The following is a 20,732-nucleotide window of genomic DNA, read 5'->3' on the forward strand; positions in this document are numbered from 1 at the left end:
AGCTGTATCATTCACTTTGCAAAGTTATCTTAAAACACTAGTTTAGGGTTTGGGACAAGATGACAGAAACTCAACTCTCCCCTTTCCTCCCCACTAAGTATAACTAAAAAATCTGGAAATAATACAGTAGAACATCACAGGAGGGCACTGAAGAGTAAAAAGATGAAGGCAGACTAGCTAGGGACTCCCAGGACTTGAGGAAAAATATAGCAGCTTGGCATCTCCTGATTACCCACCCAGTGACAGAAAGCAATCCAAGCTCAGCATCTCCTGACTCCTGGGCCAAAAGGCAAAGGTAGCCCAAGCCCAGTGGTCTCCTGAACCCCAACCTTGCAACAGAAGGTGGTTCAGGTGGGCCCTTTCCTCCCTTGGTGATGCTGGTGGGAACCCTACCAGTAGCATGTGGTCTGGAGAGCTGGCTTAGGGCAGCGGGCCTAGACCCCTTGGTCCAGCAGTGGGTCCCAATGGTGTCAGGTGAACCAAGCAGATCAGAATAATAATACAAAGACTCTGAAAACTAAATTGTCATTAGAACCATAGTCCACAAAAGTAGACCAGGACCTCTGCACCTAAACACAGTGACTGACTGCTAAAATAGAGTATTTAAATAGGATCCAGAGTATCCTAACATAATGTCCAAAATGTCCAGGAGACAAATGAAAATTCTGTGTCATACCAAAAACCAGGAAAATCACAACTTTAATGTGAAAAGACAATCAACAGATGCCAACACCAGGATGAATCAGATACTGGAATTACCTGACAAGGATTTTAAAGCAGCCATTATCAAATTGTTTCAATGAGCAATTACAAATACTTTTGAAGCAAATGAAAAGCCAGAAAATCTCATAATAATAGAAGATATTAAGAAAGAAACAAATGGAAATTATAGAAAGAGTACAATCATAGAAATAAAAAATGCACTGAGTGGGCACAATAGCAGAATGAATAGAACAAAGGAAAGAATCAGTGAACCTGAAGACAGAACAAGAGAAATTAACCCAATCTGAACAAGATAGAGAAAAATATTAGTTTACAACTACCAAATAACAATATAATTATATATCTGGTTGTAATTTATTTCTTTAGATTAGCTGGAACTTTGAATTACATTATTTCTTATTTCCTTTTTTAGTTCTTATAATATTTTCCTAAGAACAGAATATGATGGGAATTCCCTGGCAGTCCAGTGGTTAGGACTCTGCACTCTTACTGCCAAGGGCATGGGTTCAATCCCTGGTCAGGGAACTAAGATCTCACAAGCCACGGTGGTGCAGCCAAAAAAAAAAAACAAACAAAAACAGAATATTATAATAATGTGAACAAGAAAATAGTCAATAATTTCATAGTCCATATGATCTTTATTAACATAAAAAGTAAAAATAATATCTACTATTTTTATTGAACATACACACAAATACTAGAACACAGAAACTTCTTCAGTCAAGACACACTAAGCACCTAATGAATGCAATACTTCAACATACCCTCATCGCTTTCATGGTATTAATTTGAAGATACTCACCTTCGAACTAAATCCGGTTTTAGAAGAGTTGCTGGTTGTTCAGCTCCAACTGCTTGGGATACAGGCTGTAAATAGCACAGAAATAAAACTTATTATGATAACAGCAAACTTTAAGCTGAAGGTGCAATTTGCTATTATTGCAGAAAATGTGTTTGTTACATTTCATACTTTGGTTACCACACAAACCAGGTAAAATGTCTACATTACTGAATGTCTATATCAATCCTATTATTGATATTACTACCAAAGATAAAGAAAAATAAAATGTAGCAGTATTGATATTCATCAAGACTTTTTCATTTAAAAAGACAGCATTGTTTTTTATACTTTTGTTTGTGTTATTTTTCAATGGCTTCCAGTCCTGATTGTAAAACTACTAATAAAAGGAAGAGTGGCTGCCATTCCAGAAACAGATAAATCAATGATTCAAGCTTTAACATATTGTATGGTCTCTCTCTCTCTCATTCCCTTTTCACTAAACTACTGCCAACAATTCCTTTGAGATGTTAGTATCGAGCAGCTGCAATACTGGCATCTAGGAGAAAAGTTTATAAAGGCAAATGCCAACCCTGCTGAAAAATAATGTTAAACATTTATCTAATCCATCCTATGCATTACCGCTGGTGACACTACAGTGACTTTAAAATGCAAATCTACCAAAATCAATCACTTACCTACCTAGTTTAAACACTCTATGATGGCCCCTCATCTTCTATAAGGTTAAGTTCCTTTGAATGGCAAATAAAATCCTCAGTGAACTGGTCCCTGCCTCATTCTCTAGCTCTTCTCTTCTTGAAGCCACAATGAACTCAAGCTCCTCTGAATGAGTTGGGCTTTTTCATATACAGTGACTCTACTTATATTCCTTCATCTCCCTGGACTATTTCAACTACTCCTGAGTCCTGTCCATTTAGCAAATATCTGAATGGAACTCCTGTATACAAGAAGGCTCTATTACAATGGGTTCCAGAAAGACCAGCAAAATCACCTTGGAGTCTCTTTAAAAAACACATATACCTTATCTCATATCTTGGTTTCTAAACTAGAAGGGATAAAGGTTCCTTGGAGAAATGGCTGATTCCAGCACTGGGGCAAGGAAAATATAAGATGAGCTTGGATCATCTTGCTATCCCCCAAAGTAAAGAACTGCTCAAAGAACGATGGGAACATATCAAAAGCACACTTGAGCCACCTTGAAGGGTTCCCACTACCCAAATATGGAACAATTGGGCATGAAAATAAATAATGAGTAACACAATATAATGCATTTAATAAAATAAAAAAATCCAAGAGTTCATACTGATACAAACAAAAGAAAGCTCTTACAATACAAAGCCAAATAAATATAAGGAATGACAAAGTTAGAAAATCATCAGGGCTTCCCTGGTGGCACAGTGGTTAAGAATCCGCCTGCCAACGCAGGGGACACGGGTTCGAGCCCTGGTCCGGGAAGATCCCACATGCCGCGGAGCAACTAAGCCCGTGCACCACAACTACTGAAGCCCGCGCGCCTAGAGCCTGTGCTCCGCAACAAGAGAAGCCACCGCAATGAGAAGCCTGTGCACCGCAACAAAGAGTAGCCCCAGCTCTCAGCAACTAGAGAAAACCTGTGTGCAGCAGCAAAGACCCAATGCAGCCAAAAACTAAATAAATGAATAAATAAATAAATTTATTTAAAAAAACGAAAATCATAAATGGATTATAAAACTAGTGGGTGAAAGTTGGATGAGGAACAAGATATCTACATAGTTTAAAAATATCTCCCCACAAATCACTTATTCATTACGAAAGCAAAACATGTTCACTTTACAGTGGAAGTACTTGGCAGCCTCCACCTTAACCAAGTAATCAAATTTAACCTCAGCAATATTGGGACAAACTGACATTACATGGCTCCTAATATGATACAATGCACAAAGGTTACAACATTGTTTGCATGGTATTCCTGACAAAAATGCATGATCTGAATGTGGGGAAAAAAAGGAAACTTCAAACACACTCAAATTGAAGGGCATTCTATTCGGTTGGCCAAAAGGTTTGATCGGTATTTCCGTAAGATGGTTCTAGTAGCACTTAGTTGTCTTTAACTTCATTCGAAACAATTTTCTTAGATTGTATGTGACAGGTGTCATATCAGCCCGCATTTAAAAAAAAGACTTACAAAAACTGGTGAGTTTTTGTGTAGCCATTTTAATACTGAAGATGGAAGAAAAAATGTAACATTTTCCGCATATTATGCTTTACTATTTCAAGAAAGGTAAAAACATAGCTGAAACGCAAAAAAAGAATTGTGTAGTGTATGGAGAAGGTGCTGTGGCTGATCAAATGTGTCAGAGGTGGTTTGCGAAGTTTCGTGATGGAGATTTCTTGCTGGACAATGCTCCACAGTTGGGTAGACCAGTTGAAGTTGATAGCCATCAAATCGAGACATTCATTGAGAACAATCAACATTATACCACGCGGGAGACAGCCGACACACTCAAAATATCCAAATCAAGCGCTGAAAATCATTTGCACCAGCTTGGTTATGTGAATTGCTTTGATGTTTGGGTTCCACATAAGTTAGGCAAAAAAAACCTTCTTGACCATATTTCCTCATGCGATTCCCTACTGAAACGTAATGAAAACGTTCCATTTTTAAAACAAAGTGTGGGGCTTCCCTGGTGGCACAGTGGTTAAGAATCCGCCTGCCAATGCAGGGGATACGGGTTCAAGCCCTGGTCCGGGAAGATCCCACATGCTGTGGAGCAACGACACCCGTGCATCACAGCTACTGAGCCTGCACTCTAGAGCCCGCGAGCCACAACTACTGAAGCCTGTGCACCTACAGCCTGTGCTCCGCAACAAGAGAAGCCACTGCAATGAGAAGCCCGTGCACCACAACAAAGATAGACCCCACTCTCCACAACTAGAGAAAGCCTGTGCACAGCAAAGAAGACCCAACGCAGCCAAAAAAATAAAGAAAATAAATAAAGTTTTTTTAAAAAGTGTGACGGGAGATGAAAAGTGGATACTGTACAATAATGCGGAACAGAAGAGATCGTGGGCCAAGTGAAATGAACCACCACCAACCACACCTAAGGCTGGTCTTCATCCAAAGAAGGTGATGCTGTGTATATGGTGGGGTTGGGAGTCCTCTATTATGAGCTCCTTCTGGAAAACCAAATGATTAATTCCAACAAATACCGCTCCCAATTAGACCAACTGAAAGCAGCACTCGACAAAAAGTGTCTGGAATCAGTCAACAGAAAACGCATAATCCTCCACCAGGATAACGCAAGACCGCATGTTTCTTTGATGACCAGGCAAAAACTGTTACAACTTGGCTGGGAAGTTCTGATTCATCCGCCATATTCACCAGACATTGCACCTTCGGATTTCCGTTTATTTCGGTCTTTACAAAATTCTCTTAATGGAAAAAATTTCCATTCCCGGGAAGACTGTAAAAGGCACCTGGAAGAGTTCTTTGCTCAAAAAGATAAAAAGTTTTGGGAAGATGGAATTATGAAGTTGCCCGGAAAATGGCAGAAGGTATTGGAACAAAAGAGTGAATACGTTGTTCAATAAAGTTCTTGGTGAAAATGAAAAATGTGTCTTTTATTCTTACTTAAAAACCGAAGGCACTTTTTGGCCAACCCAATACAAAATAACCGACCTTTATTCTTCAAAAATATCAATGCTATAAAAGACAAATGAAGGCTGAGGAACTGTTCCAGATTAAAGGAGATAAAAGAGACAAACAGTACAAGGCAATGCACGATCTTCAATTAGATCCTGGATCAAGGGGGGGAAACTGCCATAAAGGACATTACTTGGACAACTGGTGAAATTTTAATGTGGACAACAGATTAAATAATAGTATTACAGTCATGTTAAATTCCCTGAATTTGGTTGTTGTATTGTGGTTAAAATATCCTTGTTCTTATAGCAATGATATATTTAAGGGTAAAAGGACATTATGTCTGCAACCAGCTCTACACATCAGAGGTAAAATCATGTGTGGATGAATGGATGGATGGACCGACCAACTGACCAACAGATCAATGGACTGTCATCCTCTAATGTCTTTTATCATATCCTTCTTTGTCATATATGGTTAATGTCTGACTTTAAGGACTCTGAATGATTCATCTTTGTATTCTCAGTGCCTCTTAGCACAGTGCCTGGAACATTTTAGGCTTCCAATAAATGTTTGAAGGTATTGATAGAGAGAAATAAGAAAGAAAACAATGATATAAAAAAGGCTGTACCATACACGTTTGTGATCCCATATTACTAATCCTGGACATCAATCCTAAGGAAATAATACAAAGGAAGAAAAAAGTACATAGTATAAAGTTTGTTTCATAGTAAATGTTCAATAAATGGTAGCTAACTCTGTTTTTGTTGTGGTATTATGCACAATAAAAACTGGCATCAAGTTGTTGTCCAGGAATAGGGAAAGAGGTAAATATGAATACTTATTTCACTACTGTGTGGCCACTGAAAACTAGAATTGTGGAGTCCAAGTAAAGGCAGGGAAAATTACTTAACAATGAATGAAAAAAGCAGAAAACAAAACTGTACATATAATTACAACCACTTATGCATATGACAAAAGCTTGGAATACAATGACAAATATCATAATCACTACCATGTTAAGAAAATAGCATTCTTTGGTGATTTTTTCCCCATTTTACTACTTTTTATAATGTTACTACTTATATTGATTATTTAAAACCTTCAAAGGATAGCAAATACTAAGTGTAGAGGAAAATAGGCACTTTCATAAACCACTGGGATTTATGGGATTGTAAACTGCTTAGACCTTTCTGAAGGGTACTTTGACAATATGTATCAAGTTTTTAAAAGGTCTAGCAATTTTATTTCTAGAAATCTATCCCAAGGAAATAATTAAGAGTGCATAGAAAGATTTAACTACAAGAATGTTCCTCACAACATGGAATATAATTACAAACAGCAAAATAATAGTCACTTGTTTCCTTTATCTGCTCCATTAAATAAATAATGGTACATCCATACTAAAGGATATTATGCAGCCCTTTAAATACGTGCTTAAACATATAAGATGTTACAAGTGAAAAAATATTATAAAAGAGTATATATACATTATGGTTACATTAAAATTGCATGTATGCATAAGCATATAAAATGGTCTGAAAGAATATACACCTGGTGTTAAGCAAGCTTAACTATATTCACCTTGCTTTGGTAATAAGAAAAAAATTAATTCAACTATGTACAGATTTATCAACCCTGAAATCTGATAATCTCAGTGCAGGTCCCCATTATTTCAATGCACAACTTTATAGTTATTTTAGACAAAAGTAAGAATGAAACATTTCACTAAATTTGAAAAACATCTACAAATGACCCAGCATCTATTTGCAAATATTAATTTTGAAACTCCTAGAAATATTATGACAGAACTTGGTTTGAAGCTGGCATATAAAAAAAAGCGGATGAACCAACTATTAGCCATGATTCTGAGGACCAACAGAAAGTAGCATTAATAATCCTGTTAATAATTATAAGTAGTTATAAAATATAATTCCAGATTGTTGCCATAGTAACTATCTTTTGTTTACTTTGCCTCCCGATTTATGCATCAGGACACCATGGCACTGCTCCATCTTGCTGGGACTCACCATAATTTTTTTAAGTTTCTTTAAGACAAACATTTGTTAAAGTTGGATACATTTGTTGAATCTTGTGTGTACAAAAAAAAAGAAATCTCTTTGCCAAAGTATTTGCTCTCAATGTTTAAACAGTGATTATATTAAAGAGCTAATTATCTAATCTATAATTAGAAGCTAGTCTAATTTGTCCAGGAAAAAAACCTCAGTATGAACTGACCAGGTTAGAGGGGGAAGGGGAAGGCAGGAAATGGTATATTATGCTCATTTCTCCCCAACCCTCACCTTCAAATCCAAATGAAAGACAGGTACGAATCCATTTTCCTAATGAGACCTTGATATCTGGATATCTGAGACCTTGATAACTAGCTAGAAAAGTTCAATAAAACTAAAGTACCTATACTCACTTGCAGAATGAGGACAAGGCCAAAATAAGAAGCAAAACTAGGCCTGAATTCCATGGGCCACACCATTCTCTCCTCTCTATCTTGGCATTTAAAAATGCTCTTTTTTTTTTTTTTTTTTGCGGTACGCGGGCCTCTCACTGCTGTGGCCTCTCCCGCTGCGGAGCACAGGCTCCGGACGCGCAGTCTCAGCGGCCACGGCTCACGGGCCCAGCTGCTCCGCGGCATGTGGGATCTTCCCGGACTGGGGCACGAACCCGCGTCCCCTGCATCGGCAGGCGGACTCTCAACCACTGCACCACCAGGGAAGCCCCTAAAAATGCTCTCTTGAACTTGTTTCTTTTCTTTTTTTTTAACATCTTTATTGGAGTATAATTGCTTTACAATGGTGTGTTAGTTTCTGCTGTATAACAAAGTGATTGAACTTGTTTCTTGATCTTTTTCACCCATGATACTGTGAGCTCTTTGAGGGAAGAGACTGTATCTTCAAGATTTATCACAATATCCCCAATGCCTAACCAATACCTGAAATAGGAACAGCTGCTCAATAATGTCTTTCACTATTATAATGTTCTCATTTTATTATTGATTTTATTTTTATTATAGCAACAAAACAACCACTATTTATTGAGCATTTATTAAATGCTAAGCACTTTATATACATTATTTAACTAAATTCAACCCTTAGGACAACTCTAAGCAGTAGGTATTATTACTTTCATTTTACCAATGAGGAAGCTGAGGCTATAAGTGATGGAGGCAAAAATTGAAAGAAAGAAAATGAATGAATAGACAAATGACCCCAAAGAATACTGAAGAGCAGAGACCCCTCGTGCATACCACAGAAGCTTTTCTGTTAGTTCCTAGCCCTTCTCTCTCCTTTACTTACTTCACTATTACTTGCCCTCCTCCCATCAGTGATTCTTAGCCCTTGGATGCACTTTATAATCTTAAGGGAAGCAAAGGAAGAGGGGAGGGAAAAGGGGAAAAAAGAAAACAGAAGGAAAGAAAATGCAAGCTCAAGCACATTCCAAAAATTCTTACTCAGTTATTCTGGAGTGAAGGAGAGAAGTAAAAGTGGGAAGTATTTTAAAACATTTTATAAACTGCCTTATTGTATTACTGACACTACAAAACATGTCTCTCCCATGAAGTGCTTTTTTTTTTTTTTTTTTGTGGTATGCGGGACTTCCTCTGTTGTGGCCTCTCCCGTTGCGGAGCACAGGCTCCGGACGCGCAGGCTCAGCGGCCATAGCTCACGGGCCCAGCCGCTCCGCAGCATGTGGGATCTTCCCATACCGGGGCGCGAACCCGGTTCCCCTGCATCGGCAGGCGGACGCGCAACCACTGCGCCACCAGGGAAGCCCCCAGGGAAGCCCCCATGAAGTGCTTTTAACAACCATTATTTCTTGAGCACTTATTACATGGCAGGCACTTCTCACATGTACCTCATCTACTCCTAAAAAGCCTACAAAATAGGCATTTTTTCTGACATTATGAAAAATTTCCAACATACAGAAAAGCTGAATAATTGTTCAGTGAAAACCTATACATCCACCACCCACAGTCTATTGCATTTTATTATATTTGCATTATCACATGTATATCCATCAATCCATCTTATTTTTTATGCATTTCAAAGTAAGTTGCAAATGCAAGAGAGGCATTTTAAAACTTCGTTTTACAGATAAAAAGAACCTAAACTAAAAGAAATTAAATAACTTGCCCCAAATCACACAATAAATAATTCAAAGAGCCAGAGTTCAAATTCAGGTCTAACTAAAGACATAAAGTAGCTCAAGCCTATATGTATGTTGTATATACCTGTTTAACAGTGAAATTTTTGCTTATTTAATTAAAGAAAATTATCACTGTGTATGACGCCCACTTCCATATTTTTATATTTATAAAGAACCCTGCACCTATAAAGTCATTGCTTATCTAAGCCCAATTTTTGGCCAAGCCAAGATTCCAAATAATGAAATTTACCCTAAGAAATAACTGATCCACACACAGCACAGTTCCTTGGATAAACTCACATAATGACACCCAGGCTATTAAACAGGCAGGAATAAAAAAAGATGAAAACACACCAGCACCACAAAGACTGACAGACAAGAGTAACAGAAACTAGGAAGAAATTTAATTAATTACAAGGCATGTAGAACTGGATTGAAGAAAACATTACCCGGATTTCGCTCCCAGACCTCTCTAGAGATCACCTCATGAAAGGGAACCTAACTCAAAAGAGACTTATACTTCATACTTTCCCCCTGATATCTGTTGTTAGTTGAGTTATCGAGAGTCTGTATCAACCAGCAAATTGATCATGCACTACTCTTGTCTCAGCCCCTCCAAGATTTCTACCGCTATTTGGAGATAGCAACTAACATTGTTTTTTGTTTGTTTGTTTATTTGTTTTAATGGTAGGAGTGAGAATGCATATTGGAGATAAAAAGGAAGAGACTAACTGAGCCATCTGGCTTTCTAGGAGGAAGAGTCCTCACAAGTAAAGCCAACTCAGCAAGGATACAGAAAAGAAAAATTTTGGTATCCATACATGTTGGAGAATGTAGTCTTTAATATATTTGATTATTACAAGCATTAGAGAACTCATTATGGGGGTAAAAGTAAACCACACCTCAGCACAGAGGAACTACAATAGATCAATACCTACTAATAGACAGAAAGTGTACATCTCCTTGTCCTCAAGCTATAGATCTGTGAAAGGATTTAATTATCACTCAAGAGGACAACAGAATTCAAAGAAAATCTACATGAAGTCAGAGGGTTGGGTAGGGAAGTCCAGATCCTATAGAGCTTTCAGGCCACTAAGTACAGTATTATGACTTTTACTGTGAGTGAGATGGCAATGCAAGGTTTGGGGTAGGGTTCAGATATGATCTGACTTGCATTTTTTGAAAGTATCACTCTGCTTCCTATAATGAGAAAAAGGGTATAAAAGAGCAAAAGCAGAAGGAAGAACAACAGAAGTCTAATGCAATGATTCAAGAAAGAAATTAGACTAGCATGATTATCATTATGCTAGTGATTATGGTGGAGGTGGTGAGAAGTAGTCAGGTTGTAGATGTATTTTAAAGAAAAAGACAAAAGACTCTCTGAGGATTTGAAGTCAGATATGAGAGAAAGAGAGGAATAAAAGATGACCACAGATATATGGCTTGAGTAACAAGAAAGACAGAGCTCCTATTTGCTGAGATGAAGACAACTGTGGAAAGAACAGGCTTCGGGTGGTGGTGGGAGGGGAGTGCAAAAAAAAAGTGTTTAATTTTGGACATATTAAATTTGAAATGCCTATTATACAACAAAGTGGAGATGTTGGGTGTATACTGGAGAAACATAGCAAAAAAAAAATTTTTTTCCTAGAACACAAAGTCAAAAGCAAAGTGGGCTGGAGGTATCAGTATGAAATACACACACACGCATGCACGCACACACTCTAATCTGTCCACTGAGAACCTTAGAAGCTATGACTCCCACGTACCATCAAACACACCCAACATCCAGATTCTGGTTCCTAAATTACCTTCCTCACTAAAAGGAGTCAGGAACCCATGGAGAAATAACTGATTCCATGGCTAGGGAAGGGAAAGCACAAAATGAGCCTGGAATATCTTGCTATGCCAGAAAGTAAGGAAGTGCTCAAAGAATAATGGGGATATGACAAAAATACACAAGAGCCACCCTGAATGGTCCCCCATTAACCAAATCTGGGGCACCTTAACCATCAAAATAAATAATGATAATATTATATCACACCCTATTAAATAAAATAAAGACTCATGAATCCATACTGACATGAACAAATGAATGAATGAGTAAAGGAAGGAGAAAGGCCAACTAATAAATATAAGGAGGAATGATGAACTTAGAAAATCATCAACAGATACTAAAACTAACGGGTGAAAGTTTTGATGAGGAAAGGGATATTTACAGAGTCTCAAAATTATCTCCTTACAAATAACTCGTAAATTATAAAGGAAAAAATGGCAACTTTCTGGTGGAGAAACCTGGCAGGCCCTACTTAAAACAAGTAATAAAAGTTAATATCACCAATATTGGCATCACCAATATGCCTCCTAATAAGATGTCCTAAGAAGAATACAATGTCACTTACATGGTATTCCTGCCAAAAATGCATGATTTGACTCTAACCATGAGGAAACTTTAGTCAAACCTAAAATGACAGGCATTCTATAAAAAACTGGCCTCTGCATTTCAACACTGTAAAGAACAACAAAGGCTGAAGAACTGGTTGAGATTAAAGCAGACTAAAGAAAAAGATAAACAACTCAAAAAAAAAGAGTTGACTAGGCACACTTCACAAAAGAAGATATTTGAGTCTCTAATAATTACATGAAAAGATGCTCAATATCATTACTTATCAGGGAAACACAAGTTAAAACCACAATATATACCACATCACATCCACCACAACAGCTAAAATTTAAAGGACACACAATACTAAGTGTTGATAAGGAAGCGGAATAACTGGAACTTTCTATTTCTAACATTGCTGCTGAGAATGCATTTTGGACCACTACTTTGGAAAACTGTCTGGCATTATTTAGTATAGCTAAACATACCTTTATCCTGTGACCCAGCCATCCCACTCCTAGGTACATACACAAGAGAAATGAATGCATGTGTCTACAGGTGTGTCTACAAACATACAGGAACATTAACAGTAGCTTTATTTTATAAGAACCAAAAGCTAGAACAAATCTTTTTTTTAAATTAGTTTTATTTTTTTATACAGCAGGTTCTTATTAGTTATCCATTTTATACATATTAGTATATATATGTCAATCCCAATCTTAATATACATCAACAGAATGGATAACTGAACTGTGGTATATTCTACAACTGAACAACTCATAGCAAAAAAAATGAAATGAACTACTGACACATGCAACAATGTGGATGAATGTCAGTGAACCTTCTAGGGAGGTGGAAATGCTCTGTATCTTCATTTGCATTTCACAGAGGAATACATATGTAAAAACTCATCAAGCTGCACATTTAAGATTTGGATACTTCAATGTATATATGCCTTATATAATTCAATTTAAAAAACAAAAATCTTTTAAAAAGCTGGTATGATCCAATTCTGATAAAATAAATACTAAAAAACGTGTATGCACAGAGAAATGTCTGAAAAAATTCAAAGGTTTTAATTTCTCAGAGGTGGGATAACAGGTAATTTTACTTTCTTTATACTTTTCTGTATTTTTCAAGAGTATTGATAAGAATAAAAGTTACTTTTGAAAAGCTATTTTCAGACTTCCCTGGTGGTCCAGTGGTTAAGAATCCACCTGCCAATGCAGGGGACACGGGTTTGATCCCTGGTCCAGGAAGATCCCACATGCCACGGAAAAACTAAGCCCATGCGTCACAACTACCGAGCTCATGCACCACAACTACTGGAGCCCGCGCACCTAGAGCCCATGCTCCGCAACAAGAGAAACCACCGCAATGAGAAGCCCGTGCACTGCAACGAAGAGTAGCCCCTGCTCGCCACAACTAGAGAATGCCCGCGCACAGCAATGAAACCCAGCGCAGCCAATAAATAAATAAAATTATTTAAATAAATAAATAAAAAGCTATTTTCATGTGAGGAAATAAAATATCCATACCAAGACATATAAAAGATGTACACCAAATTTTTCACTTATGAGAGTAAAAAATGCCACCTATAAGCACTTAGGAAAAAGGAAGCAAAAATCTGACTGGCTTTAGGTTTCTCTTGTGCACCATCAACTCGAAGTCAACAGAACAAAATATCTTATAGATATAAAGAAAAGGTTGTTAACTGATTTTTTGTGTACTCAGCCAAGTTATATTTCATGTATGAATGTAAACAAAGGGTCAGTTTCAGATACCCAAAGAATTAACAATTGTACACCCAAGTAACCTTGAAAAATTACACAAAGCCATTCTTCAAACTACAGAGGTACTTAGCAAAATTAAGAATCAAAAATAGGGAACTTGTGGTATAAATACTGGTGTTGTATACTAAAACCAATAATCAGTATTAAGTTCAAATAGTTAAAACTGTGTTTTAAAATTGGATGTACACATAAAAACTGAAAACATAACATGCATAGTATGATAAACTTGCATAATTGCTATCCCCTAAAAACAGTAGTCTGCCTTTTCCTTAAATACCTTATATAATAGTAATCTACAGATAATCAGCCTCTCAGCTCTTTCCACCAACCTCCGAAATCAAAGATTTCGACGGTGCTGCTATTTCGTAGGACGGTTCCTTCCTGGAGAATGAGATCAACCTGAAAGGTTCTCATCCCTTCAAAATCCTCAATATTTCCAACTAATTTACATTACAAAAGAGCAAAGGCTGAATAATGTGGCTGTAAATCAATCCAAATGACTAATGTCCTCAACATTACCAGTTTCAACATTATGAAGATATACTAAGCAATATGTGCCTTTTGGGAACATGTTTTTGACAATGTTCAGCAAATACACCCACTGTTTAGACCAATTTCCTTTCAATTAGAGGAAAGTAATTTCACATAAATACAACATTGCGCTAAATACCATTTTTATATAAATGGTCTGATACCCTGGAAGCCACAATCTCTCTCTCTCCAGGGAAAGACATAACTTTAATTATCAATTTTTACACAAACATTTTTATTTAATGGAATTAACTTCTTTATAGAGGAAGTTACAATGAATAGTTTTAATGAGATGACACTGCTTGATACATAGTAGGTCCTCAATGTCAGCTCCCTAACTATATGATTTATTCTTTCGAATACCTTAGAAACTGATTACATAACATATTAAAACTGTCTCTACCAGAATAAACTTGTTGATTGTTTTAATCATATTCATACACAGTAGGTCCATGGATGTTTCTGAACAAACTGAACACTGGAGAATCTTTTGTCAATTAACATCAGCATTATACACATTAACGGAATCCATTACTCATATAGTTTCTATACTGTCCTGAAAGCACTAGAAGAATAGAAATATAACAAGAGAGAAAGTAAACATCTCAAAGGCACTGATACCTTCAGTAACTATCTTTACGGGTCTTAAACATACTATGGTTAGAATTAAAATCACCTGACTGAAGACTGAAACAAATATATTATTTCACTGATTAAGTAACCAGAGCTGAAAATTATAATGACTCCAGTAAGATCAGCTATGAAACAGTAGTAAAAGAGGAAATGCTAATTAGAATCACAACTTCCAGGGGCTTCCCTGGTGGCGCAGTGGTTGCGCATCCACCTGCCGATGCAGGGGAACCGGGTTCGCGCCCTGGTGTGGGAGGATTCCACATGCCGCAGAGCGGCTGGGCCCGTGAGCCATGGCCGCTGAGCCTGCGCGTCCAGAGCCTGTGCTCCGCAACGGGAGAGGCCACAACAGAGGAAGGCCCGCATACCACAAAAAAAAAAAAAAAAAATCACAAGTTTGCACAGCAACGGGAGAGGCCACAACAGAGGAAGGCCCGCATACCACAAAAAAAAAAAAAAAAAATCACAACTTCCAGAGTAATCTTACAAATATACAACTCAGATATGCTAACACGTAGATTTATCTGTGAAAATAATTAATACATGGTATCATTTCAATGACTCCTGATGCATTCAAAGTCTGAAATCTGGCCAATCCTGTCACTGCTTTTTAAAAAAAAAAAATCAACAAAAACCTGAATGAAACCCCTGCTAGTAGTTGTCAATGATAAATGTTTGCAACAACAAAAATCACAAAGTGACCTTTCCCTTAAAATGTTAATCCACATTATTCATGCAGATAAAAAATTCTAAGAGACTGATTCAATACGGTAACAATGAACACATACATCCCCTCTGAAAAGCAACAGAAATGATGTTTTTAAAAAACTAGAATAAAGTCATAACATCTCAGAAAAACTAAAAAAGAGTGCCATCCACAGATCGTAAATGGTGGAGAATCTCCAAAGGAACAGAAACCAATAGATCACATCCATAGGGAAACAGAATCTACGGAAACCAAAGCTTCAAACACATATATATAGGAGAAAACTACTACAAAGTTAGGAGTGATTTGGGAAGCACCAAAACTACTCAACAGACACCAGAAGCATGAGGTGGCCTTGAGGAATTCATCAATTCATTAAATGGGAAGGTAAATGAAGAGCAACTGGGCAATTCTATCCACCCCCAACCCCCTGTTGTGCTAAGTGGTGAGCAGCAATGAAATCTGCCCAAAAAACTCAAGCTGTAGCCTGGGAGGAAGGACAGATCTACAGGTAACAACTGAAGAAAATATGCTCCCTCTATAACCTGCCCCTTCTCTGCCAAGACTGGAGGGAGGCACACTACTGTAAACAAATCAGGAAGGTGAGTAGGATCCTTAAATACAAAGGACCAGAAAATCAAGAATACCCAAACCCCTGAGAAACACCAAGGCCTAGAAGAAGAGAAGCACCAAATTCAACAGAGATTAAGAACTTTAGAACAATTAACTTCAAGTAGGTACTTAATGTTGCCTGGCAATCTTACTTCCTTTCATTCTACCATTCTCCTAGAAAACTATACCTTCTCCTCTATCCTCAAACTTTTAATACACACTCCCTTCCCAAACTCATGCTCAGATGACCTTGCTCCTACTTCACTGAGAAAATTAAAAAAGCAACAAGGAGAAAATTGCCATAAGCTCCCACTACCACATATACTCACCCAATAGCATTTGTGCCCATACTCTCTGCCTTTACCCATATTATTATGGACAACCTGTCTGGGCTCCTATGCTAAGGCTAGCCCCTTTATTTAGAAACTAAACTTTATCTCCTCCCACCTTCTCAAGGATATCACTCCAGTAATTCTCCTTTCTCTCTCCTATCTCACCAATTTTTCCCGCACACCTGAATCATTCCTATTACAAATATGATATTGTACCTCCTTTACAACAAACCCTCTCAACCAGAGCTCACTGAGCACAACCAATTATGAAACTGGGGCAGGAAATAATAGAATAGGCCTGGAACATCTTCTTGTATAAAGATAAGTTCAAATAATGATGGGGACCTGACAAAAGTACAAAACAACCAGCTTGAAGAGGATTGCACTAGCCAAATCTGAGATAGGTGGTGCATCAAAATAAAGAATGACTGCCAGGGTCCCGTGATCCAGGGACAATTTCCCCAGGAGAACATATGGTGCACCTCAGGATGTTACAACGGTACACGGCTTCTGCCACCGCAGGCTCGCCCCGCATTCTGTACACCTCCCTCTCCCCAGGCCTGAGTGAGCCAGAGCCCCCTAATCAGCTACTACTTTAACCGGGTCCTCTCTGAGCGAAGAGCAGATGCCCTCAGGCAACCTACATGCAGAGGAAGGGCCAAGTCCAAAGCAAAACCCCAGGAACTGTGCAAACAAAGAAGAGGAAGGGAAATCTCTCCCAGCAGACTCAGGAGCAGCAGATTAAATCTACACAATCAGCTTGATGTACCCTGCATCTCTGGAATACCTGAATAGACAATGAATCAAACCACAACTAAGGCAGTGGACTTTGGAAGCAACTGTAGACTTGGGGTTTGCTTTCTGCATCTAATTTGTTCCTGCTTTTATGTTTATCTTAGTTTAGTATTTATAGTTTATTATCATTGGTAGATTTGTTTATTAATTTGGTTGCTCTCTTCCTTTTTTTAATATATAGATACATATATAGCAACTGTAGACTTGGGGTTTGCTTTCTGCATCTAATGTGTTTCTGATTTTATGTTTATCTTAGTTTAGTATTTATAGTTTATTATCATTGGTAGATTTGTTTATTAATTTGGTTGCTCTCTTCCTTTTTTTAATATATAGATACATATATGTATTTTTTCCTTTTTCTCTTTTTGTGAGTGTGTATGGGTGTTCTTTGTGTGATTTCGTCTGTATAGCTTTCTTTTTACCATTTGTCCTAGGGTTCTGTCTGTTTTTTTGTTTGTTTGTTTGCTTGTTTTAGCAGTGTTTACCACTTGTTATCATTGCTGGATGTGTGTTCTGGTTTGATTGCTCTCTCCTTTTTTTATTTTATTACTTTTAATTTTTTTATAAATTTTTAATAACTTTAAAAAATTTTTTATTTTAATAACTTTATTTTATTTTTTTTTTCTTATTTTTTTCTTCTTCTTTTCTCCCTTTTCTTCTAAGCCTTGTGGCTGACAGGATTTTGGTGTTCCGGCCAGGTGTCAGGACTGTGCCTCTGAGGTGGGACAGCCAAATTCAGGACACTGGCACACCAGAGACCTCCCGGCTCCACATAATATCAGACCATGAAAGCTCTTCCAAAGATCTCCACCTCAACACTAAGACCCAGATCCACTCAATAACCAGCAAGCTTCAGTGCTGGACACACCATGCGAAACAACTAGCAAGACAGGAACACAACAACACCCATTAGCAAAGAGGCTGCCTAAAATCATAATAAGGTCACACACACCCCCAAAACACACCACCAGACACGGTCCTGCCTACAAGAAAGACAAGATCCAGCCTCATTCACCAGAACACAGGCACCACCCACCTCCACCGGGAAGCCTACACAACCCAATGAACCAAACTTAACCACTGGGAGCAGACACCAAAAACAACAGGAACACTGAACCGGCAGCCTGCAAAAAAGAGACCCCAAACACAGTAAGTTAAGCAAAGTGTGATTTCGTCTGTATAGCTTTCTTTTTACCATTTGTCCTAGGGTTCTGTCTGTTTTTTTGTTTGTTTGTTTGCTTGTTTTAGCAGTGTTTACCACTTGTTATCATTGCTGGATGTGTGTTCTGGTTTGATTGCTCTCTCCTTTTTTTATTTTATTACTTTTAATTTTTTTATAAATTTTTAATAACTTTAAAAAATTTTTTATTTTAATAACTTTATTTTATTTTTTTTTTCTTATTTTTTTCTTCTTCTTTTCTCCCTTTTCTTCTAAGCCTTGTGGCTGACAGGATTTTGGTGTTCCGGCCAGGTGTCAGGACTGTGCCTCTGAGGTGGGACAGCCAAATTCAGGACACTGGCACACCAGAGACCTCCCGGCTCCACATAATATCAGACCATGAAAGCTCTTCCAAAGATCTCCACCTCAACACTAAGACCCAGATCCACTCAATAACCAGCAAGCTTCAGTGCTGGACACACCATGCGAAACAACTAGCAAGACAGGAACACAACAACACCCATTAGCAAAGAGGCTGCCTAAAATCATAATAAGGTCACACACACCCCCAAAACACACCACCAGACACGGTCCTGCCTACAAGAAAGACAAGATCCAGCCTCATTCACCAGAACACAGGCACCACCCACCTCCACCGGGAAGCCTACACAACCCAATGAACCAAACTTAACCACTGGGAGCAGACACCAAAAACAACAGGAACACTGAACCGGCAGCCTGCAAAAAAGAGACCCCAAACACAGTAAGTTAAGCAAAATGAGAAAACAGAGAAACACACAGCAGATGAAGGAGCAAGGTAAAAACCCACGAGTTCAAACAAATGAACAGAAAATAGGCAGTCTACCCAAAAAAGAATTCAGAGTAATGCTACTAAAGATGATCCAAAATCGTGGAAATGGAATGGAGAAAATACAAGAAACGTTTAACATGGACCACGAAGAACTAAAGAGTAAACAAACAATGATGAACAACATAATAAATGAAATTAGAAACTCTCTAGAAGGAATCAATAGCAGAATAACTGTGGCAAAAGAACAGATAAGTGACCAGGAAGATAAAATAGTGGGAAAAACTATCACAGAGCAGAATAAAGAAAAAAGAATGAAAAGAATAGAGGACAGTCTCAGAGAACTCTGGGACAACATTAAACACACGAACATTCAAATTATAGGGGTACCAGAAGAAGAAGAGAAAAAGAAAGGGACTGAGAAAATATTTGAAGAGATTATAGTTGAAAACTTCCCTAATATGGGAAAGGAAATAGTCAATCAAGTCCAGAAAGTGCAGAGAGTCCCATACAGGATAAAACCAAGGAGAAACACGCCAAGACACATATTAATCAAACTATCGGGCTTCCCTGGTGGCGCAGTGGTTGAGAGTCCGCCTGCTGATGCAGGGGATACGGGTTTGTGCCCCGGTCCGGGAAGATCCCACATGCCGCGGAGCGGCTGGCCCCGTGAGCCATGACCGCTGAGCCTGCGCGTCTGGAGCCTGTGCTCTGCAGCGGGAGAGGCCACAGCAGTGAGAGGCCCGTGTACCGAAAAAAAAAAAAACTATCAAAAATTAACTACAAAGAAAAAATATTAAAAGCAGAAAGGGAAAAACAACAAATAACATACAAGAGAAATCCCCATAAGGTTAACAGCTGATCTTTCAACAGAAAATCTGCAAACCAGAAGGGAGTAGCAGGACATATTTAAAGTGATGAAGGGAAAAACATAAAACCAAGATTACTCTACCCAGCAAGGATCTCATTCAGATTTGATGGAGAAATTAAAACCTTTACAGACAAGCAAAAGCTGAGAGAGTTCAGCACCACCAAACCAGCCTTACAACAAATGCTAAAGGAACTTCTCTAGGCAAGAAACACAAGAGAAGGAAAAGACCTATGAGAACAAACCCGAAACAATTAAGAAAATGATAATAGGACCATACATATCTATAACTGCCTTAAATGTAAATGGATTAAATGCCCCAACAAAAAGACACAGACTGGATGTATGGATACAAAAACAAGACCCATATATATGCTGTCTACAAGAGACCCACTTCAGACCTAGGGACACGTACAGACGGAAAGTGAGAGGATGGAAAAAGATATTCCATGCAAATGGAAATCAGAAGAAAGCTGGAGTAGCAATTCTCATATCAGACAAAATAGACTTTAAAATAAAGACTATTACAAGAGACAAAGAAGGACACTACATAATGATCAAGGGATCGATCCATGAAGAAGATATAACAATTGTAAATATTTATGCACCCAACATAGGAGCACCTCAATACATAAGGCAAATACTAACAGCCATAAAAGAGAAAGTCGACAGTAACACAATTATATTAGAAGACTTTAACACCCCACTCTCACCAATGGACAGATCATCCAAAATGAAAATAAATAAGGAAACACAAGCTTTAAATGATACATTACACAAGATGGACTTAATTGATATTTATAGGACATACCA

At 37.9% G+C, this 20,732-nt stretch overlaps 1 protein-coding gene across 1 annotated transcript in view; it reads right to left on the minus strand.

The window, feature by feature from the left end:
• WNK3 (WNK lysine deficient protein kinase 3) overlaps window positions 1-20,732 on the minus strand; it is a 193,960-nt gene that overhangs the window by 75,778 nt on the left and 97,450 nt on the right. The window contains exon 11 of the mRNA XM_024126902.1: window positions 1,526-1,590. Coding sequence (XP_023982670.1) covers window positions 1,526-1,590 — 65 coding nt within the window. The remainder of the gene's footprint in view (window positions 1-1,525; window positions 1,591-20,732) is intronic.

The sequence above is a fragment of the Physeter macrocephalus genome, chromosome 21 (assembly GCF_002837175.3).
Source record: "Physeter macrocephalus isolate SW-GA chromosome 21, ASM283717v5, whole genome shotgun sequence".
NCBI classification, from domain to species: domain Eukaryota; kingdom Metazoa; phylum Chordata; class Mammalia; order Artiodactyla; family Physeteridae; genus Physeter; species Physeter macrocephalus.